General features: G+C 44.3%; 1 protein-coding gene across 1 annotated transcript in view; it reads left to right on the plus strand.

The window, feature by feature from the left end:
• The first annotated feature begins 1,963 nt into the window (after nt 1–1,963).
• LOC121286102 (plexin-C1-like) overlaps nt 1,964–24,776 on the plus strand; it is a 103,554-nt gene continuing 80,741 nt past the window's right edge. The window contains exons 1-3 of the mRNA XM_041203094.1: nt 1,964–3,155; nt 19,502–19,636; nt 22,256–22,387. Coding sequence (XP_041059028.1) covers nt 2,130–3,155; nt 19,502–19,636; nt 22,256–22,387 — 1,293 coding nt within the window. The 5' untranslated portion in view covers nt 1,964–2,129. The remainder of the gene's footprint in view (nt 3,156–19,501; nt 19,637–22,255; nt 22,388–24,776) is intronic.

The following is a 24,776-nucleotide window of genomic DNA, read 5'->3' on the forward strand; positions in this document are numbered from 1 at the left end:
TTGAGGTCTCAGAGAGTTGGAGGGCTGGAGGGGGTTACAGAGATAGGGGCCCTGATTTTCACTTGCAGGTTAGGTGCACAGAGACAGGAGAATTCCTGGCTCCATGAACACAAACTTTAAAAATAAACCTGACCATGGGCAGACCTCAGGACCCATGCAGAGATGAGATAAAATAAATTTTGTTAAATAAAGTTCCAAGTATCTATTGCAGACTTTACTCCATCGAAAAACACTCTCATTCATTTACTACATTTACATTTCTTCATTAAATTAAATAAAATCTTATAACAACAAATATTTCATTCAAGTGCACAACTCCTTAGAAAAACAAGCATTGAAATTCATCGTCCCACATCAAAGACCCTATAACCACTTGTAGCTGTCAATCAAACTGAAATGGCAGGAACCCTACTGTGGTTGTGAAATCAGTCATGCAGCAATAATCGAGTAATAAAGTCCTCAGGCTTATGTCAACAAAGTGAAACAGCAAGTAATTTTTTGCAACATTCCAGAAAATATTTCAAAGATTTAAAGGGCAGGACTTTTAATGCTTTGACAGCTTGACAGCTCCCTTTGACAGGTCCCTTTCACAGGTTGCTTTGCTAGTTTTGACAGTTGATTTTGACAGGTCCAATTAGTTTTACAATAATGAATTTAAATTCTTCATACGCACATTTATGCCTATTTGTAACGCTTACAAAAGGCACCTGACCCAAAGGACACTTGATCTACCCCAAAGGGCACCTGAATTCCACAAAATTTGTCCCAGGACCAGATCGAAAGGGGAAACTTATCTCTCCAAAAGGGTACCCTGACTATCCAAGGAAATCCACAATGTGTTGACCTGCTCTTGTGTTTAATCCGCATCTTTCCTGTTTCACACTCCTGGCCTACCAAAATCTGACTTGAGTGGAGGCAGCTGAGAATGTAAATGGCCAATTGACTTCATAAACCATATATTCGGCCCCCAGTCACGCCCCCACATAAAGGGCAAGTGCCATGTTTTGGAGATTTTCAGTCACCTCCGCCATTTTCACCATGCCGGAGAGGCCCTCTGCTGTGGTGAAAATCTGGGCCACTAACCTACTATCTCAATCTGAGTAGGCTAGTGGCATGCAGACTAAATAAATGCATGATAACAATATTGTTCTATTTTATCATCATGGTTTCCCAGCTCTCTACTACTCCCAGTGATGTTTAGATGCAATAAGGGCTCTCAATAATTTGTAATACTGATGTTCTACACTTTTGGAAAATAATACATTTCTGATGAGGGGGTTATGAGAGAGCAAATAAGGGGAAACTGTTTCCGTTGGCAGGAGGGTTGGTAAACCAGAGGCCACAGATTTAAAATAATTGGCAAAAGAAGCAGAGAGTGGGTGAATTTTATTTTTATGCAGAGTTGTTGTGATCTTGAGTGCACTGTCTGAAAGAGAAGTGGAAGCAGATTCAGTAATAACTTTCAAAGGGAAATTGGAGAAATACTTTAAAGGGAGAGATTTGTAGAGCTATGGGAAGAGAGTAGAGGAGTGAGAATAGTTAAACAGCTCTTTCAAAAGCTGAGGAATGGACTGGGGAATGGACTGGGTACTGCCCAGCTACCAAGCAACTCCCCACCTACATCAATCAAATCAAGTGAGCAGCTTTAAAACTGCAACGAATGTTTCCATTCTTTCTTTACACGGAGAGAAATGAGAATGTGAAACTCGTAGCCACACCGAGTGACTGAAACTGAGAGCATTGACATGCTTAATGGGAGGCTTAATGCAGGGAGAAGGGAATAGAGGGAAATAACATGAGAGTGAAGAGGCAGTTAGAGTGGTCGGAGGCATTGACCAGCTGAGCTGAAATGCCTGTTTCTCTGCTGCCAAGTCTGTACAATTTGATGCAATTGCTATTTACAAGAAAAAGTGCTGGAGATAGGAGCAGGAAGCCACAAAAACGGAAAAGGAAGCAAGTGGCACTGTTTAAGCAGGTCTGAAGGCAAGTTCACAGCACACTGAAAATATTGGGTACAAGTGAAAGGGTGAGATGCAAGTTCTCACTTCAACCAGTAAACCAGTTCAGACAGACTGCGCAGACTGGAACCAGCACTGGGCGTGTGTGTATGTTTGCGTGTGCAGAGGACTATGAATCAAGTGAAGGATGTTTCTCTCTATTTTCTGCTCTTTAATTCTTTGGTTGCTTTGGCCATTGAGGTTAACCCTGAGAGTTTGTTCGAATTTTCGGCCTGCATCAATAACATTGCGGTGAGTGCAGGTGGCAGAGTGTTTGTAGCCACCAAGAACTCCTTGTACCAGCTGAACCAGAGCTTGGGGCTGGAGGTGCTTGAAAGGACGGGACCTCATCTGGACGGCCCATGTGAGGAACAGCAGGGCTGCTGCATCAAGTGGGAGGAAAAGGCCAACGTGAACAAGATCCTGATCGTGGATGAGAATAAGAAGCAAATCCTGACCTGTGGGACATTGAGACTGGGGGCCTGTGAGGTTAGGCAACTGCATAATATCAGCCAGTACAAGTCAGACCAGCGCTGGAATGTCGCCTCTATCTACATGGAAGCCTCAACAGTCGCTTTATTGGTAAAAGCCCAGAGAAAGGATTACCTGCTGACAGCCACCACATCTACTGAGAAGTCCAGCAGGTTTGTCCCATCCACCTGCAGAGACAACAGCAGTTACAAGGGGGATTTTGATTACACCATCACTCTAAGGGATCTTAGTGGAAAAGTTGGAGATGAAACATTTTTGGGCTTCACTGAGGCAGAATTTGGTAATGCAGTTGTCAAGCTCAATCAGAAGCACCAGTCTGTGGAGCTCCAGTACATTCAGGGTTTCCAATGGCAGAAACATATTTATATTTTGCATAATGCCATCAACTTAAGTGCAGAGATCATCCGCATGAACATTGAAGATTATCGTACAACCACTGTTTCTTCCTTCTCTCAAGCCACCCTGCTCTGTCCTCAGGGTAAAAAACAAGTTCTCAAAGTCCTGTCCTCTGCCCTTATCACCCTCTCACCCTCCCAAGCCTTTATGGTCGCAATCTTCTCTGGCCAAGGACGTTCCAAATACAGCCCACTCTGCTTCTACAACCTGACTCAGTTTAATGGATACAAAAAGGGCAGAAAATACTACTTCCAAATTGAAAACGTGGTGGTAAGCTTTCTAATGACAACTCTTTGAACTATATTTCATATTTACTATTGTGAATAAGGCAAAGCCAAATTAGTAAAAAGCTGTGTTTTCATCGGAGCTGCAGGTAAACCATCATTCAGAGGATGAAATTGCTAAATTCCATGTTTGTTTAAACAGTTTTACAACATATTGTGAAAGTAAGTGATATAGTGAGTTGGGAATTGGTCCTCGTGTAATTAATTAAAACCAATTCGCCATCTGTACTGGACATTAAGACTTAAAGGCAGCATATTCAGTATTAATAATCTGGCCAATAATCACCTGCTAAATCCTAATTGAGTGACTTTTAATCACGCAAGAGACTTGGACCCAGAACTTCTGGTGTCTAGATGGAGAGAGATCAGATGTACCCCAGAAGATGTGCTACTGGACCCTTCTGAAGGCCCAACATGCTAACTCCATGGGAATTGCCTGGGAAGTTTGAACTTCCAATGGGCAATTCCCCTGCTCCCCAGGACACTCCAAAAAGTGTCCCTCTTGGCCCCTGACCTACCGACTCCCCTGACCTGACCTAACCTAATTAGCCCCCAATCTGACCTGACTAGCCTCCACCACCCAATTCCTCCCCTGATCCAACCTGACCGCCCCAATGCCTTCTGACTCTCCTCCCAGACCTGACCTGTCTAGACCTGACCCAACCTGATGAGCCCCCACCACCTGACTCCCCACCAACCTATATCACCCACCTGCCCCCTACCCACCTGCCACTCTATCCACCTGCCACTCTACCCCCTTATCCGCTCTAGCCCCTCACCCGTTCACTCCCAGTAGCTTTTCAAAGAAGCTTTGGGACATTTAAACTCAACTTCGCAAAGTACAGCAGCTAGTGCTATAAGAAGGGGCCATGGCTTGTCTTTCCCAGGAGTTTCATTTCAGGTATGTGTGGCATTTCTGGAGAAGCCAGGATCAGAAAGGCTGAGCTCTGGTATAGCACCGCTATTATGGCACAGCCAATGATAAAGGCTGAGTTGGTCAAATCCCAGAGGGAAACTTGAAATAACTGTCATAACCCATTTTTGCAATTTGTATGTTTTGAGTTGAAGGCCTTGAATTCAGTAGTAATAAGACCACCGAGTCTCAAGAGGTTTTTTTATATAAAACTAAATTAAGCATTTATTAATTTAACAACAACTTAAACACATACACATGGCTACAAATTTCTACTATTATAGCTTTTAAATAAATCCCCAAATTAACCACTCCCCGTTAAATTTCTGCCAAGGCAACAGTATCCCATAGATTTTAAAAGATCCCAGGCAAAGTACATTTGACCTTACAAATTCAAAATGAGGTTACTTGCAATTTGGTTCCTTGCAGACACAGTTGGAAGTATACAGGCTGGTTAGATCTTAAATGTCCCTGTCTTAGACACACAAACTCCTTTCTGTTTATGTTGAATGTAATTTTCCATTGTATCACTGGGCTTTAAATGTTACATCTTCTAACAACAAAATCCTTTCATTCCACCAATTTTATTAGTAAGCTGAAAAATAAACACATTGCTTGGTGTCTTATAGCTAGGTGCAAGATTTCACCCATTCTTCTGAATGGTTTATTTAGAAATGCAAATTGCCTCCTTGACACCTATGTTTCTAAACTTCCCCATGTTTATCTAATTACCATTTCAAACCTATGTCTTTCTATACGTCAAAGCCTCTAGACCAGCTGGCTTTAATCCAATTAAGACACACACAGATAGACACAGACACCACTAAACGCTATTTTAAAAAATAATTTCCAATAACATAATAGACATTAATCTCTTCATGACAGTGCAGAAAATTAGGAGTGGAGCGGCAGCTCCTTAGAAGATTTGAGCCATGGTGTCATTGGGGTCAACATCTAAAAATGGCCCAAGTTTTTGGAGCTTCACAAATTAATAACAAACCCAGCACAGTTTTGCAACAGCAATCCATTTCCAGGGTTCAGTTAATGGTTCGGAATTATTAGCAACTCAAACTCGTGGTTTGACATTATCTTAGTGCAGTTTTAATTGCTGTGCTATAGTTTCCAAAGTATCATAGGAACATACATATGAACAAGGAGCAGGAGTAGGCCATCAGGCCCCTTGAGCCTGCTCTGCCATTTAATAAGATCATAGCTGACCTGATAGTGACCTCAAACTTGCATCCCGCCTATCCCTGATAACCTAATGCTGTCTTGCTTACCAAGAATCTACCCACCTCTGCTTTAAAAATATTCAAAGACTCTGCTTCTACCACCTTTTCAGGAAGAGAGTTCCAAAGACTCACAACTCTCAGAGAGAAAAAATGTTGCCTCACCTCTGTTTTAAATGGATAAACCCTTGTTTTTAAACAGTGACCCCTAGTTCTAGATTCTCCCGCAAGAGGAAACATCCTCTCCACATCCACTCTGTCAAGTCCTCTCAGAATCCTATATGTTTCAATCAAGTTGCATCTTACTGTTCTAAACTCCAGCAGATACAAGCCCAGCCTGTCTGGCCTTTCCTCATAAGATATCCCGCCCATTCCATGCATTAGTCTGGTAAACCTTCTCTGAACTACTTCCAACGCATTTACATCTTTCCTTAAATAAGGTGACCAGTACTATATGCAACATTCCAGATTTAGTCTCACGAGTGCCCTGTACAACTGAAGCATAACCTCCCTACTTTTGTATTCAATTCTCCTCACAATAAACAAAAGCATTCTATTAGCTTTCCTGAGTACTCATTGTGCCTGCATACTTTTGTGATTCCTCCACTAGGACACCCATGTCCCTCTGCATCTCAGAGCTCTGCAATCTCTCACCATTTAGATGATATGCCTCTCTTTTATTCTTCCTGCCAAAATGGACAATTTCCACATAATACTCCATTTGCCAGATCTTTGCCCACTCACAACCTGTCTGTATTTTTTTTTATTCTCCAGACCTGCTGAGTTTTCCAAGTATTTTTGTTTTTGTTTTGGCTTTCCAGCATCCGCAGTTTTTTGCTTTTATCTTAGTGTTTAATTGACTGCCACTTCTCTTCAAGGAATGCCTACCTTGAAGAAGTATTGCTCTTCTCTCCATCAGGATTTTTGTATCTCTCTTTTGCCTTGATCACATTCATTGCTTTTCATCTCTCTCCTGGTGTTTGACAAGGTGTTTACTAAAACCCGCTTTCACAGCCATATCTCCTTTCTCAGTGACTGTCTCTGTCCCCGAATTACCCCACGTGGACTTCAACTGAAGTTCCATCCCTCATGTTTCTAACCCACCCAGGATTACATGTATCTCCGGTACATACAATGCTCCTCGGACTGCTGTTCTCGTCGCATTCTGAGATCCACACTCAGTGCGATGCACTGCCACATGAACACACTCGACCTCTCCCTCCAGCAGCATCGCCGTACCCTTTTTCGAAGCTACGCGTGCCCCCAGTTCCATTTTATTCTTCGTCTCATCCGATGCCTCAACAAGAAACTTTGTCTCTTTCCTTCAGGTGCAAAGGATCACAAGCTCCAACAACTCATCGACACCAACACCCATCCAGGACACTCCACTCCTATCTGTCCCTCTGTCCCCATCCCGTCTTCCAATCCCAGCCCCGGCCGCGTATTCACCATATCCCCTGATGCTGAATGTTCAGTGCTCGGCAAAGGACTTAGTTTCATACCTTTACGCCCTCACCTCAATGAATTTCAGGCTCGGCATGATGCTGAACTCTTCTTCCGCCGTCTTCGTCTCCGGGCTCACTTCTTTGGGCAGGAGTTCTCTCCCCATTCAACGGATCCTTTTACCCACCTCCAATATTCTCCCTCCACCTGGACCCCTCCCTCTGGATTCTTACCTTCTCTTGATCTTTTCATTGAGAACTGTCGGTGTGACATTAGTCATCTCAATTTCTCTGCTCCTCTCACCCACTCTAATCTGTCTCTCTGAACTTGCTGCACTCCGTTCTTTCAGGTCCAACCCTGATATTGTCATCAAACCCGCTGACAAGGGTGGTGCTGTTGTTGTCTGGCGCACTGACCTCTACCTCGCGGAGGCTGAGCGTCAACTCACAGACACTTCCTCCTACCTCCCCCTGGACCATGACCCCACCACTGAACATCAAGCCATTGTTTCCAGGACTGTTACTGACCTCATCTCCTCTGGAAATCTTCCTTCCACAGCTTCCAACCTGATAGTCTCCCGACCTCAGACGGCCCACTTCTACCTCCTACCTAAAATCCACTGTTCCGGCAGACCGATCGTGTCAGCCTGTTCCTGCCCCATGGAACTCATTTCTCGCTATCTCGACTCCCTTCTCTCTCCCCTTGTCCAGTCCCTTCCCACCTACATCCGTGATTCCTCTGTCACCCTACATCATATCAACAATTTCCAGTTCCCTGGTCCCAACCGCCTCCTCTTCACCATGGACGTCCAATCCCTCTCCACCTCTATCCCCCACCGGGATGGTCTGATGGCCCTTTGCTTCTTCCTCGAACAGAGGCCCGAACAATCCCCATCCACCACTACTCTCCTCCATCTGGCTGAACTTGTTCTCACACTGAACAATTTCTCCTTCAACTCCTCTCACTTCCTCCAAATAAAAGGTGTGGCTATGGGTACCCGCATGGGCCTGTCTCTTTATGGGGTATGTGGAACATTCCGTGTTCCAGTCCTACTCCGGCCCCCTCCCACAACTCTTTCTCCGGTACATCGATGATTACTTCGGTGATGCTTCATGCTCTCGTCTGGACCTGGAAATATTTATTTATTTTGCTTCCAATTTCCACCCCTCCATCATTTTCACATGGTCCATCTCTGACACTTCCCTTCCCTTCCTTGACCTCTCTGTCTCAGTTTCTGGTGATAGACTGTCCACCAATATCCATTACAAGCCTACTGACTCCCACAGCTACCTTGACTACAGCTCCTCACACCCCGTTTCCTGAAAGGACTCCATCCCATTCTCTCAGTTCCTTCACCTCCGTTGCATCTGTTCTGATGATGCCACTTTCAAAAACAGTTCCTCTGACATGTCTTCCTTCTTCCTTAAACGAGGTTTTCCACCCATGGTGGTTGACAGGGCCCTCAGCCCTGTCTGGCCCATCTCCTGTGCATCCGCCCTCATGCCTTCTCCTCCCTCCCAGAAACATGATAGGGTCCCCCTTGTCCTCACTTAACACCCCACCAGCCTCCGCATTCAAAGGATCATCCTCCGCCATTTCAGCCAACTCCAGCATGATGCCACCACCAAACCCATCTTCCCTCAACCCCCCCTGGCGGCATTCCGTAGGGGTCGTTCCCTCCAGGACACCCTGGTCCACTCCTCCATCGCCCCCTACACCTCAAACCCCTCCCGCGGCACCTTCCCTTGCAACCGCAGAAGGTGCAACACCTGCCCCTTTACTTCCACTCTCCTCACCGTCCAAGGGCCCAAACGCTCTTTTCAAGTGAAGCAGCATTTCACTTGCACTTCCCTCAACTTAGTCTACTGCATTCGTTGCTCCCAATGCGGTTTCCTCTACATTGGAGAGACCAAATGCAGACTGGGTGACCGCTTTGCAGAACACCTTCGGCCTGTCCAAAAGCATGACCCAGACCTCCTTGTCGCTTGCCATTTCAACACTGCACCCTGCTCTCATGCCCACATGTCCGTCCTTGGCCTGCTGCATTGTTCCAGTGAAGCTCAATGCAAACTGGAGGAACAGCACCTCATCTTCCGACTAGGCACTTTACAGCCTTCTGGACTGAATATTGAGTTAAATAATTTTAGATCGTGAACTCTCTCCTCCATCCCCACCCCCTTTCCGATCCCCCCCATTTTTTCCCAATAATTTTTATAGATTTTTCTTTTCCCACCTATTTCCATTATTTTTAAATGTATTTCCATCCATTGTTTTATCTCTACCTTTTAGCCTTTTTCAATTCCTTCACCCCACCCCACCCCCACTAGGGCTATCTGTACCTTGCTTGTCCTGCTTTCTACCCTTAATTAGCACATTCCTTAGATAATATCACCACCTTCAACATCTCTTTGTCCTCTTGCCAGTGACATCTTTTGGTTATCTCCACCTATCACTGGCCCTCTATCCAGCTCTACTTGTCCCACCTCCCACCCTACCCCCCCACCCCGACCCCCCTTAAACCAGCTTATGTTGCACCTCGCTTCTATTTTTACTCAGTTCTGTTGAAGGGTCATTCGGACTTGAAACGTTAACTGTGTTCGTCTCCGCAGATGCTGCCAGACTTTTCTACCTATCTTTGTGTCATCAGCAAATTTGGCAACCATCCCAACCAACCCTCCAAGTCATTTACATCAATTAGAAACAGTTGAGGTCCCAGCGCTGATCCCTATGGGACACCACTCATTGCATTTGCCAACCTGAAAAAGACCCACTTATGCCAACTCTCTGCTTCCTACTAGACAGCCAATCTTCTATCTATGCCAATAGGTTACCCCCTATACCATGAGCTTTTATTTTCTGCAATAACCTTTGACGTGGCACTTTATGAAATGCCTTCTGGAAATCTAAGTACAATGCATCCACCGGTTCCCCTTTATCCACAGCACATGTTACTTCCTCAAAGAATAAATTGAATTATTCTATAATTTAATCTATTGTTAACCATGATAGACATCATCTTAACACTTTCCTGGGAGAGACAGCAAATCCCAAAGAGGGAGGGCAGCGTGCCTAATGACTTATCTATCATCTTTTAATGCTGAGGTGATGGAGAAGGATAGAGATTGTTAACTGGAGGCTTAAAACCATTTTTCACAGTTGTTAATTTGGACGTCACCAAGAGTTAGGGTCTCACTTCATTTGGGTAATTGTTTCAACCCTGTCCAATGTCATTGTTGCCATCTTGTGTGACTATCACCCGCATTCACTGTTTCTCCTTGCCTTCTTCCTTTTCCAACTTCATCTGATTTTGATATTTCACCACGACTTCCTCCTCAAATATCTCTTCTATTTCCTTGATGCTATTGTCTCAACTCCACTCCTACCTCTTGTACAGCTGGCAACACTTCAACTGGTTCACTCTGCTAGGCAGCAAGGTCCCATCATTGGAGCCCCTCCTGTTTATCATTCACATGTTCCAGGGTGGCACTGTGGGTCACTGATTTCCTAGAATTTACAACACTCCCCACTGGGATAATCAAATGCAGCTTCACTCTGACAGTGATAGTGTTCGCCTCTGCGTTAATAAATTCCATCCAAATACTGGATTCAATGTCAAGGCCAATTATCCACAGCAGTGGTGACAGAGTGCTACACTGTCAATGGTGCTGTCTTTTGGATGAGACTTTAAACTGAGGCCCAGACTATACTCCAGGTGGATGTAAAATATCCCACAGCACTATTTGAATTAAGAGCAGGAGAAGACCACTCAGCCCCTTGAGCCTGCTCCACCATTCAATCAGGTCATGGTTGAACTGATTGTGACCTCAACTCCAAATTCCCATCTACCCCCAATAGCCTTTCACCACCTCACTTATCAAGAATCTATCTAGTTCTGCCTTAAAAATATTCAAAGACTCTGCTTCCACCGCCTTTTGAGGAAGAGTGTTCCTAATACTCTCAACCCTCTGAGAGAAAGAAAATTCTCCTCATCTCTGTCTTAAATGAGCAATTCCTTATTTTTAAACAGTGACCCCTCATTCTAGATTCTCCCACAAGAGGAAACATCCTCTCCACATCCACCCTGTCAAGACCCCTCAGGATCTTATATTTATCAATCAAGTTGCCTCTTAATCTTCTGAATTCCAGCGCATACAAGTCTAGCTTGTCCAACCTTTCCTCATATGACAATCTGCCCATTCCAGTTATTAGTCTAGTAAACCTTCTCTGAACTGCTTCCAGCACATTTACATTCTTCCTTAAATACTGTACATAGTACTCCAGATGTGATCTCACCAGTGCCCTGTGTATGTGAAGCATAACCTCCCTACTTTTGTATTCAATTCCCCTTGCGATAAACAATAACATTCTGTTATCTTTCCTAATTACTTGCTGTACTTGTATACTAACCTTTTGCAATTCATGCACTAGGACACCCAGATCCCTCTGAATCTCAGAGCTCTGCAATCTCTCACCATTTAGATGATATGCTTCTTTTTTATTCTTGCTGCCAAATTGGACAATTTCATATTTGCCCACATTATACCCCATTTGCCAGATCTTTGCCCACTCACTTAACCTGTCTTTGTCCCTTTGTAACCTCCTTATGTCCTCTTCACAACTCACTTTACCCATCATTGTGTCATCAGCAAATTTAGCAACAATACCGTCGGGTCCCTTCATCCAAATCATTTGTCTAATTTATGAAAAGTTGAGACCCCAGCACTGATCCCTATGGCACACCACACTTTATATCTTGCCAACCAGAAAATGACCTATTTATGCCTACTTTCTGTTTCCTGTTAGCCAACCAATCTTCTATCAATGCCAGTACATTACCCCCTTCCCCATGAGCTTTTATTTTCCACAATAACCTTTGATGTGACACTTTATCAAATGCCTTCTGGAAATCTAAGTACAGTACATCCACCCCTTTATCCATAGCACATGTCACTTTATCAAACAACTCCAATCAATTTGTTAAACATGATTTCCCAAAACCATGTTGATTCTGCGTGATTTCCTTGAACTTTTCTAAGTGCTCTGTTGTAACGGCTTCAATAATAGCTTCTAGCATTTTCCCTATGACAGAAGTTAAGCTAACTGGCCTATTGTTTTCTGCTTTCTGTCTCCTTCCCTTTTTGATTAAAGGAGTTATATTTGCTATTTTCCATTCCAATGGCACCTTCCCTGAATCTAGAGAATTTTGGTAAATTAAAACCAATACATCAACTATCTCACTGGCCACTTCTTTTAAGACCCTAGGATGAAGTCTATCAGGACTCAGGGACTTGTCAGCCCGCAGCTCCAACAATTTGCTCAGTACCACTTTCCTGGAGATTGCAATTTTCCTGAGTTCCACCCTCCCTTCCATTTCCTGATTTACACCTCTTTCTGGGATGTTACTTGTATCCTGTAGAGTGAAGACTGATGCAAAATAACTGTTCAATTCATCTGCCATCTCCTTATTTTCCATTATTATTATTAAGAAGAGCAGGGGAATTCAACCATCATCATTAACATGGATTACATTGTCTTGTTTTGGTTTGGGACCCTTATATTTTATCAGATTGTGATGCTAGATACAACCCATTTTATCTGGCATCTAATCAATTATCTGAATTTTGTCACCTGCTTATTTAAGGACTTTGATACAGCTTGAAGACAATCAGATAAGTTAACAGGGAAGAAGCAAAAGAGATGAAGAGGAATTGATTGATGGCTCCATCAGTATCTGTCTCTCCAATGGATCTGATTTAATCGCTAGGCGACCCACGCTGTTAACATTAATACCAGCGTTCTACCATTAGATTTCAGGGAATTCTATTTCGTGCCTTCTTGTCATTTCCCCATATGTAGTGTCACTTGGATGTCTTATGTGGAAATCCACCACAATAATATCGTCCATCTCCCTGCCCACAGCAGCTCATGTCCTGATGAGAGTTTGATCCATGCCTTTGTTACCTTCAGACTCAACTATTCCAACACCCTATTGACCGGCCTCTCGCCTTCCATCCTCTGTAAATGTCAATTCATCCAAAACTCTGCTGCCTGTTTCCTAACCCCCACCAAGTCCCGTTCACCCATCACCCCTGTGCTTGCTGACCTACACTGGCTCCTGGTTCAGAATGCCCATCCCGACCTCTGTAATCTCCTACAATCCTACAACCCTCCAACACATCTGCACTCTTCCAATTCTGGCTTCTTCTGCATCCCCAATTCTCTTTGCCCCAACATTGATGCTGTCCCTTCAACTGCCTTACCCCAAAGCTCTGGAATTTCCTCTCTCAATGTCTCCTCACCCCTGCTGTTCTCTTCTCCTTTAGGATTCACTTTAAAATCTACCTCTTTAACCAAGTTTGACCAACATGACTTAATAACTTATGTGGTTCAGTGAAAATATTATTTCATATTGCTGCTGTGAAACACCTTGGGATGGTTTACTGCATTAATGGCACTATATAAATGAAAGTTGTTGATGTTCTTGTTAACCAGTTGGAGGATACAGTCAGCAAACTGGTGAAACAATTATAAAAAGAAATGAATTATTAAAATCATAATAATAAATTTTTGTTTGCTCACACTCCTGTGAAGCTCCATGGGATGCTCAAAATTATTGTTGTGATTGTTGAGAGTTGTCTGTGCGAGAGGAATGTCACCTTGGATAAGGATCTTCTCTATCACGAGAGCCAGCTGAATAACAGAGTGAAGTATAAGATGAGAAACGTGTGGTTCGAGCATGCATTATCCATGACTGAGAGTCAGGTGCGAATGTGAGGGTGTGGAAGGGAGATGGACAGAGAACTGGTGAAACCCCAGGTGAATTTTAAAGAAAGGATGGCTGTAGGAGCAGTGAGCGATTCCCTCTTTAGGGAGCATGAGGAAGAAACTTTGCTGAGTTGGGAAAATAATAGCAAACCCATTTCGTTATCAGAAATGCTAAAAACATTTTAAGTTTTTGGGTCTTTTTAAGGACTTTCAGTGATCCCTGTAAGGACTGGTCATTAGGCTGCTCAAGACACAGAAATACCAGTTGATGCCTCCGCATCTCAAACTTCACCTACAGCATCAAATTTGGGAATCTGCATCAGAAATGAATGCTGGGACCTTATTTCAATATTAGTATTAGACCTGGTTTTCTTTCTGGCGATCACCAGGACTTCCTAAACACCAAGCAATTTACCAGTGATCAGGAGCCCTGTTCAGATGGGGCTCAGGCCTCTGGCTGCTAGATTGGTGATTATTGCAAATGTTTTACACCCCGACTTTAAACCCAAAGATGTTACATTTAAACTGCCAGGAATCTCACATAGGAAGTAACAGGTCAAAACCAGTTTCTTTCAGTTCTGAAGAAGAGTCATACGGACTCGAAATGTTAACTCTGTCCTTCTCTGCACAGATGCTGTCAGACCTGCTGAGTTTTTCCAACATTTTTGTTTTTGCTTCAGATTTCCAGCATCCGCAGTATTTTGCATTTACCCTGTGTTTTTATTGTTGGGAATAGTTTACTGAGAGATGTTTGACCTCCTTAATTTTATAAATGAATTTTCAGTTGCCATGACATTCTAAGTGGAGATTTGTAGACAAACTTTTACACAATCCTCCCTTGAACTTCTTGCCTTCTGATTGTAAGGTGATTTGGCAAGTGAAGATTTCAAACTGATGATGGCAAATTAAACCACCAACCCATAAAGACATTCGAAGCTTTAATTACTATCCGTTGACTCATAACTCATGCTTGATGTAACACGTCACTGTTTCCCAAATTCCCTGAATTACGTTTCTGTGTTTTTCTTCACTCTTTCTGGTTGCATAAATTTTAGTTTTGTTCCTGGGTTTTAATATCTGTATTTTCATTGTCCTGCTCTTTGTTGCTGTGGAATTCCAATATGTCTGTGTATCCACGTTTACCACAGTTTATTCAATCTTGGACCAGTTTGGTGTATTTATGTTTGGTTTAACTCAGTGAATTCTCCAATGGGAAGGACTTTTCCGTCTGTTTTATTGGTTTGTTTCCTCAAGTTGCGTCCAGTGTGGTTTATGCATGTTTAAGGAGTTGAGAATTTGTCTTTTCTGAGCCACAGGGATCATAAGTGCAATGCCAATATATTGTTCAGCTTTTAGTTTTGGTGCATATTTATCAGAAACAGCACAGACACAGTTGTTTCTGTAGCTGATGATCACTTGTTTCAGTGTTTCCTGAGGATGCCTGCTCAAGGATTGATTGCTTTTGGAAATGGTGAAGAGAAAGACATGACACAGTGCCCTTTTTCTTATGAATGTGTGTTGTGTATTACTTTACTGGATGTAGCTGCAAATACAGTTACACAACACTGAGGGAGTGCTGTACTTTTGAGACTGCCATCTTTCAGATGAGCTGTTCAACTGAGCCTTTGTCTGCTTTCTGAGTTGGCTGGCCAAAGCCCAACTTGAAGAAGAGCAGGGAGAGTTCTTCCTAGTGGTCCTGATCAATATTTATCCCTTAATCAAAAACACTAAAAACAGATTATCTGGTCAATGTCACGTTGCTGTTTGTGGGATCTTGCTGTGTGTAAATTGGCTGCCATGTTTCTTACATTACAATGTTTTGAGATGTCATAATGAGAGCTGGATAAATAAAAGTTCTTTCTGAAGGGAGGCTTGTGACTTATAATATGAAAGATTATGGTGAGGGAAATAGGAAATGTATTTGGGGTCTGAATAGGGAGATTACAAGCACAGTTTAAAAGGAATATAACAAAATACTAGTGTATAATGTAAAAGGAAATAGTACATTTATTTTATAAGCATATAAAATGTACAAGGATAGTTGGAGAGAAGCAAACCATTCAGGATGAAGGAGAAAGTGTAATTGTGGAGGATGAAGTTATGGGAGACGTTTGTTAAAATTTAGCATCAGCATTAACAAAAGGTGGTGGAGTTGAGAATATGCAGGAGGACTGGAGCAATTATTAGAGAATAAGTAGAAAGAATTTCCAAGGAGTGTCCACATCTCCGACATTCTCAGTAAGTCTCAGGTCCCTGACGTCTTCCAGGATCCACAGAGGCAGTAGGGATGGCTCCTTGGGGACAAGGGCTACCCACAGAGGATGTGACTGATGAAACCCATGTGGCAGCCTCAGACTGCAGCAAAGAAGGTACAACAAGGCTCATGCTGCAAATCGCACTTTGGTGGAGCAAGCCATTGGGATGTTGAAAATAAGGTTCTGGTGCCTGGGCCAGTCTGGTGGAGCCCTGCAATACAGTCAATAGAGGATCATCAACGTCTGCTGCACCCTTTACAACCTGGTGCTGCAATGGGGGGAGGAGCTGGCTGAGGGGGAGATGGAAGAGCTGCATGTCTACTTCGATGAGGAGGATGTCGATGGGGGTGAGGGTGCTGAGGTCCTCGAAGATGAGGATGATGTCGATTAGGCAATTGCATTGGCCAGACGAGGCAGGTGCACATGGGAGGCCCTCACAGTGCTAGATTCGTGGAGGATGATGATGACATGCAGTGAGGAGACACCATAGATTCTCACATTGCACCTGTGAAAGTTTGACTCCAGTCTCGCTGATGGCAGTGCACATACCCTCTGTGATAAGGTTCCTGTCATGGAGACGCAGCGGATGCCCCTAGTCCCTACATTCCAGGAGGGTGATGACGAGATGCAGTGGGGACACCCCATAGATTCTCACATAGTTTATGTGAATGTCTGACTCCTGTCTGACTGATGGCAGCTCACTTGCACTTTGTGAACAGGGTCATATCATGGAGGTGCAGCAGGGAAACTATAACTTCTCCTCATCCTATGACATCTTTCTTGAGCTGAACCGTTCGGGATCACACTGTCACCGGACACAGATGTTGATGAGATGAGGGGCCTGTTACACCTCAAAGGTGCTAAGAGCACAGAGAGAATGACAGAACTCTGTTCCACCGGCCCAGGACATCCTGGCAGCAATGATAAGCCCCATCGAGGTGCAGGCATGACCAATGAGTCCAGTGTTAGTGAAGGCTAACATCAGAGTGCTGGGAAGGCTACACAAAGCACAGGGAAGAAGCCCTGGTCTGAGGCACCTGCCTTTGTCTTGAGCAGGGACCAAGGTTTCGCATCTGAGTGACACGAACACTGCCCGAAAACCCAACCATCTCCATTCCACTCCACCTGACTGTTTAGCGGCAGCTTTGCCTGATGGACTGCATGCTGTGCTCTCAGCTCAGGCACAGGCATTCTCCTAACCCACACTGCAAGGCCGCACTGTTAGCTTGAACCATGGGGGAGACTAGTTCAAACCTGAATGGCTGCTCCATGACCAGCAAGGAGATTGTACAATGTGTGCAGTCGCACTACTGATCTGCAGTAGTCCACTAAAATGCTCATTAATTTGCAGCCTGTGCCCGAGAGGTGAAAAGCTCTGGAACACTTGGTGGCAATTTGAGGCCTCTACGTTGCTTGAGTGGACAGAGAAGCTAGAGGCCCAACTTTAATTCTATCAATGTGGCTGTGTGTGAACTCTCTCAGCTGCAGGGGAATGGTCACTTTATACAGGGCCACTTCCATCGTCCAAATTCACCCCCTCAGCTCACACATGCTTGCGCCTTACCTTCAACAGCGGGGCAGCCATTTCCCCCCAACCCCCAAGTCACCTCAACCACAGGGCAGCCCTTGCCCCCCATCCCCCAAATTGCCTCAACCACAGGACAGCCCTTGCCCCCCAACCCCCAAATTGCCTCAACCTCAGGGCAATCCTTGCCCCTTAACCCCCAAATTGCCTCAACCTTAGGGCGGCCTTTGGCCCCCCCCCCCCCCAAAATGTGCCTCAACCTTGAAGTCCAGCAGGCGACCCAGGCGATCGCTCCGCAATGTTACTGTGCACTCATCTCCGAGTTCCCCTCAAGGTGCAGCCCGCCAAGTGCACGCCTTTAATATGCTGTTGTGAAACTCATTGGCGTGATTGCACATCAACATTGGTGGATTATCCAGTGGGCTGACCTGATAACGATATGCAGAGGTACTACAGTGAGGTTCCCGATGTCCGATGGTGGGAAACGCTATCAGCTCAAGGGGCGGATGATCAGAAACTGGTTTCACGACATTGTGAAACTGATTTTTGGCATTCTCGCCATATTGCCCACTCACCACACTGAACATACCCAACGGCAGTGGGCAGAGAAAATCCCGGCCATTAACCCTGTTTCTCTCTCCACAGATGCTGCCACACCTGCTGAGATTTTCCAGCATCTTCTGTTGTTATTGTGTGGAGTCTGTAATTGTTTTTAAAAAATGTTTGAAAAGGACTTGAAAAGATGCTAAAATAATGAGGAATTAAGATAATTTATATCAGCAGAGAAGAAGTACTGGAGGGACTAAAAATGAGAGGGACTAAAGTCATACAAATCCCCAGGACCTGATGGCCTACATCCTAGGGTTCTAAAAGAGGTCACTGCTGAGATGGTGGACGCATGAGCTACGATTTTCCAAAATTCCCCAGATCCTGGAATGGTCCCAGCCAATTGGAAGTTAGCAAATGTAAGCTGCTATTCAAGAAAGGAGGGAGAGAGAAAACAGGGAACTACAGACCAGTTAGCCTGACATCCATCAAAGGGAAAGTGCTGGAATCTATTATCTTAGAAAATTGTCATATGATCAGACAAAGTTAACAAGGTTATACAAAAGGGAAATCATGTTTGACAAATCGATTGGGATGCAACTTAATAGGGTAGATAAAGGGGAACCAGTAGATGTTTATGCTTGGATTTCCAAAAGACATTTGGTAATGTGCCACACGAAAGGTTAATTGGCAAGGCATGGAGTTGGGAATAATATAATAGCATGGATAGAGGATTGATTAACAGACAGGAAGCAAACAGGCATAAAGGGGGCATTTGCAAGTTGGCAGGCTGTGAAAAGTGGAGTGCTGCAATTTCCTATCTGCATGTCTATATCTGCTCTGATAATGTACCTGAATTTTTCTAACAATCATCTTGTGAGAAACCTTATTAAATGTATTCGGACAATTCCTGTTTACCACAACTGCTGAATTCATTTTATTAATCCACTCTCCAAAACAGTCAACTCTTCAAATAAAATCCTTAAATTTTGACTCTCCTCTGTCCAACCTATGCCAGCTGTCCTTGATTAACCCATATTTTTCTCAATGCTCACTCATTTGATTTTGATTTCTGGATTTTTTCCACAGCTGACGATAGACTAACTAATCTGTGTGACTCCCTTCTCTCCTCCTTCAACCTGTATCGGTAATGTTCTAACCACACAACATGCATATGTCAGGAGGATTCAAAACTCCTGGGCAGAGATTGTCTTTGTGTATCTCTCTCTCTCTTTCTCTAGAAAACAGAGTGACAGAACAAGAGAAAGAGGAAGAGGGACAGAAAGAGAGAGAGAAAACGATGCACAGAGAGAGCCACATAGAGGCTTAGAGGGTGGAAGGCAAAGAGAGACATAGATGTTGAGAAATACAAGAGCAAAAGAAAGATTTAGACAAAGGGAGAGAGTCAGCATGAGAGACAGGAACAGAGAGGAAGAGACACAAAGACAGTGAGATACAGAAGTAGAAATGGGAACAGAGACAAAAGGGGAAATGAGAATGAGAAGGAGGGAGAGAGAGTTGTTATGCAGTTGATTTCCTAGGATTTACCTTGGGCATTTCAAATTGTGTCTGATTTGAATGAAGTAAGGATACTCCTAGCATTAAGCAATTTTTGCTTTATAGTCTTTTTGTGATATATTTTTATCACTATTTTAGGAATCCAATGAAGACTTAAATCCAATCCACAGCACATCAGTGTTTGAACACCCTGGACTACTGTCTGTGTCAGCCAGTGTTGTACAAGGCAGGATTGTGCTATTCCTTGGCACAGAAGAAGGGCTATTAATTAAGGTCAGAATCAATGTTAGTGGATAAGTTATAGTTATCTCCAAAATTAAGTATAACTCAACTGGAAACCATCGTGTGCTGCTTTGTATTAAAGGAACCGTGCAGTTTAATTTATAAAATATGTTAATTTAATCATCCACAGTTCTGATAGGGAGAGTGTTTTTTTAAATATGAAATATCAGTGAATAATTTTACTTAGAAATAATTCGATGACCTCAGGATGCAGGTGGGTAAGAGAGTCACAGCATCTGCTGCGGCTGCCCTGTCAGTGGGCCAGGAATGTACTTGAGTTGAATTTGATGTATTTTGTTGGGAAATATTTGTGATTCCCCAACAGTGAGTGCAAACAATTTGAAAAGAAGGAGGGAACTGGCACTTGTGGAGTATCTCCCAGGCAATTGCAGGCATCTGGGGTGGAATTTAATGTTGGAAATGGGGGTCTCACCCTCCGGCTGGAGAACCAGTGGGAACCCCAAGCCGCTTCCCTTCGGGAAGGCCCACTGGAAATAAGTGGCCCTCAGGAACGTAAGTGGCCTTCTGGAAATCTCATCCCCCAGGAGCTGCTGGCCAAACAGATGCCATCAGCTGCTAATGAGCCCACCAGAGGCCTAGGATTGCTGAGGGACCCAGGCTACATGTGAATGTTAGGGTGGGGAGGTGGAGGCCGCGGAGAGAGGGTCACTGACAGGAGTGGGGAGGGGTCGGAAGAAAGGGCAGGCAGTGGCCCTCAACAGCTCCTCCCTTCCCTTCCTTGATCAGATCCTTAGGAGAGAATTTTCCTCCTGTTGGGTGGTTGTGCTGGGGTGGGTGCAGGCGGGCGCGGACCCGATCGGCGCCCCCGATCAGGTCTGTGCCGCCATTTTACGCGGGCGGGCCAATTAAGGCTGACCCAGAATGACGCATGACAGAGGTGCCTCAGAGTGATTAGTTTAAAGTTTTTAAAATTTTAAAAGAAAAACAATTTAAGACATGTCCCCTCATGTGACAGTGTCACATGAGCTGGGACATGTCAATGAACTTTAATGAAAACATTTATTTAATTTATAAACCCTTCATGAAACCTCATCCCACCTGTGGATGAGATTCCATGAAAAATGCGAAGGCCGCCTGGGCTCTTCACCTGCCTGCCAACCTTAAGGTTGGTCGGGCAGTTTTCTCAATAGGCTTAATTAGTTAACTAATGGCCTTAACAGGCCTTAGGCTGTTTGGCGGGCGTGCAGCCGACTGGGTGAACCGCAGATTCAGCCCTAAGTACCTTTGAATGACAGCCCCTCCCAGGACCCCATGTACAAACCTAATAGGGTTTTGCTGTCCAGGTTTCCTATGTGGTGATGCCCCCACCCACTGCTGGTTAAATACCTGCAGTGGCAGGATGAGGCCCTTAAATGGGCATTAATTACCCATTGAATGGCCTCAGTTAGTGCCCAGGAGCCTTCCCACGCTAAACCTATTCGGGAGAATGTGGAGGTGTCACCACCCTGCACCTGCAGACCAAGTGAAATGCCCCCCAGCCTCCAAACCTGCTGCCGGGTTAAAATCCGGCCGTGGCCTGTTGCATTCTGACAATAACTTTAACAACTGGGAAATCATGGGTTGTGAGTTTGAGATCCCACATCACAGTATCGCACAGGCAGTGAATGTGCTCACCTCTGAGACAGAAGATCCTGGGCTCAAGTCCCATTCGAAACCTGAACACATAATCCAGGCTGACACTTCGTGCTGCTGAGGGATTGCTGCACTGTTGGGGATGTTGTATTTCAGACGAAACATTAAACCAAAGCTCAGTTTGTCCTCTCAGGTAGACATAAAACATCCCATAGCACTATTTTGAAGAAGAGCAGGGAAGTTATCCCTAGTGTCCTGGCCAATATTGATCCTTCAGCCAATATCAATAAAACAGATTAAATGATGATTATCACATTGCTCCTAGTGGGAACTGGCTGCTCACAAATTGGCTGTGCAATTGTCACAGTTGTCCCACTTCAGAAACTACAATTCCTTGCCAGTGAAATGCATGATATGAAATGCATTCTATTTCTACACAGCATTCTATTTGTCTCCCTTTCTCGCTCCCTCTCTCCTACTCCTTCCCTCTCTCTCTTGCTCCCTCTCTCTAAAATATGACCAAATCCTCCAGTATAAGTACCTCAAATCAAACATTGGTTGAACAGATGTCAAGTGTGAGAAACCCATTTGTCATTAATTGATGCCAGTAATCTTCTGTAACTGGGTGGAGTGGGTAATCGAGCGGTGGACAGTTCATTTCCAACATTGATCACAGACATTGCTGCAATTTACCATTTGATGCTTCACACAAGTTTAATCATGGGTAATCTAATATATTACAATGATGCCAGGGATTATTAAAGCTGACCATCTCTGGTTCCCCCTGCACCTTTACATATTTTACTTTGTTTAAATCTGAAAATACCCAAGAAATGCAGAAGGAATGGTTGCATTTATATAGCACCTTTCACAACCCGAGGGCGCCCCTAAGCACTTTACAGCTAATGAACCACTTTTGAAGTGTAGTCACTGTTGTAATTTAAGCAGACGCAGCAGCTGGGAGTAACAGTGATGTGACTCGAGAGGCAGATTTGTTAACTTTATTTTATTTTGCAGCTGATAATGGACAGAAATTTGGCTGTAATTCGCCCAATCGCTTTGTTTGAATTGGAAAATGAAGCCCCAATTCGTCAGGTGACATTTGACAGATTGGATGCCAATTATTTGTATATAACAGCTGAGAAGACGGTAAGCTGCTGGTACAGTTTATCATAGCATTCCTACTGTGTGTTCAATTTATTCTTGAGATGTGGGCATGACTGGCAAGGCTGGCATGTATACAACATCCCAAGTGTCCCTGAGAAAGTTGTGGTGGCCACAGCCAGTGGATTAGAGCTAAGTTCTGCAGTCCTGCCACATCCAGTTGTGAATAGTGATGGACAATTAAACAACTCACTGGAGGAGGAGGCTTCACAAATATCCCAATACTCAATGATGGGGGAGCCCAGCACATCCAAAAGTTGAGGCTGAGGTATTTGCTACAATCTTCAGCTAGAAGTGCTGAGTGGATGATCCATCTCAGCATCCTCTGGAAGTTCCATGACAATATCACAGCAATAGCACTGAAGACTTGTGCCCTAGCCAAGCAATTCCAGTACAGCTACAACACTAGCATCTACCCGGCAACACAGAAAATTGCCCAGGTATATCCTATGCAAAAAGAACAAGTCCAACCCGACTAATTACCACACCACTCTCGATCATCAGTAAAGTGATGGAAAGGGTCACCAACAGTGTTCTCAAGCAGCACTTGCTTAGCAATAACCTGCTCACTGATGCTCAGTTTGGGTTCTGCCAGGGCCACTCAGCTACTGACCTCAATACAGTCTTAGTTCAAACATGGACAAAAGAGCTGAACTCCAGAGGTGAGGCAAGAGTGATGGTCCTTGACACTAAGGTAGCATTTGACCGAGTGTGGTATCAAGGTGCCCTTGCAAAACTGGAGTTAATGGGAACCAGAGGGAAAACTCTCGGCTAGCTGGAGTCATACCTAGCACAAAGGAAGATGGTTATGGTTGTTGGAGGTCAGTCATCTCAGCTCCAGGACATCACTGCAGGAGTTTCTCAGGGCAGTGTCCTAGGCCCAACCATCTTCAATTGCTTCATGAATGACCTTCCTTCCATCATTAGGTCAGAAGTTGGGATGTTCACTGATGATTTTACAATGTTCAGCACCATTTGCGACTCCTCTGATACTGAAGCAGTCCATGCAGCGAGACCTGGACAATATCCAAGTAACATTTACACCACACAAGTGCCAGGCAATGGCCATCTCCAACAAGAGACAATCTAACAATCGCCTCTTGAAATTCAATGGCATTACCATCGTTGGATCACCCACTATCAACAACTTGGGGATTACCATTGACCAGAAGCTGAACTGGACTAGCCATAAAAATACTGTGACTACAAGAGCAGGTCAGAGGCTAGGAATTGTGCGATAAGTAACTCACCTCCTGACTCCCCAAAGCCTGTCCTCCAGCTGCAAGGCACCAGTCAGGGGTGTGATGGAATACTCCCCACTTGCCTGGATGAGTGCAGCTCCAACAATTCTCAAGATGCTTGACACCATCCAGGACAAAGCAGCCCGTTTGATTGGCATCCCATCCACAAACATTCACACCCTCCACCACCAACGCACAGTAGCAGCAGTGTGTACCATCTACAAGATGCACTGCAGGAACTCACCAAGGCTCCTTAGACAGCACCTTCCAAATCCATGGTCACTGCCATCTAGAAGGACAAGGACAGCAGACACATGGGAACACCACCACCTGGAAGTTACCCCCAAGCCACTCACCATCCTGACTTGGAAATATATCACCGTTCCTTCACTGTCGCTGGGTCAAAATCCTAGAGCACCCTCCCTAACAGCACTGTGGGTGTACATACACCACCTGGACCGCAGTGGTTCCAGCAGGCAGCTCACCACCACCTTCTCAAGGGCAATTAGGGATGGGCAACAAATGATGGCCTAGCCAGCGACATCCATATCCCATAAACAATTTTTTAAAAATGGAATGGTAGATCAAAGTAGACATTAAACAAACTTAAAAGTTAAAAACTGCAGATGCTGGAAATCTGAAAAAAGGAAGAAGAGAATGGTGGATGCACTCAGCAGACCAGACAGCCCCTGAGAAGAGAGAAAGAGAGTCAACTTTTCAGGTCAATGACTATTCATGGGATAAATATATTTCTCACAATCATTCACACTGAATTCTTCAAAGGACTTGTGTCTTTTTGAATAATACTTTGAAAAGAGGAGATGTGTAGTTTCTTTATTCACTGACTCCTCTCAGAGATCACTGACTGTTTTGTGTCTAGGAATGAATGGTGAGTTTGGTTAAAGGCCTTTGCCACCCATTTCCCCAGCACTAACATCTTTGATTTCTTGTTTGGATCCAATTTCTTTGAGCGTTTAGGCCAATGAAAATTTCATTTAAAAAGGCTTAAAAAAAAACTGTTCCAGATTTAAGAAATGGGTTGTCCATTTGCTGGCTCCCTTATGAGTGATAGAACAAAGAAAAGTACAGCACAGGAACAGGTCCTTTGGCCCTCCAAGCCTGAGCCGATCATA

Source organism: Carcharodon carcharias, chromosome 13, assembly GCF_017639515.1.
Source record: "Carcharodon carcharias isolate sCarCar2 chromosome 13, sCarCar2.pri, whole genome shotgun sequence".
In the NCBI taxonomy this organism is placed as follows: domain Eukaryota; kingdom Metazoa; phylum Chordata; class Chondrichthyes; order Lamniformes; family Lamnidae; genus Carcharodon; species Carcharodon carcharias.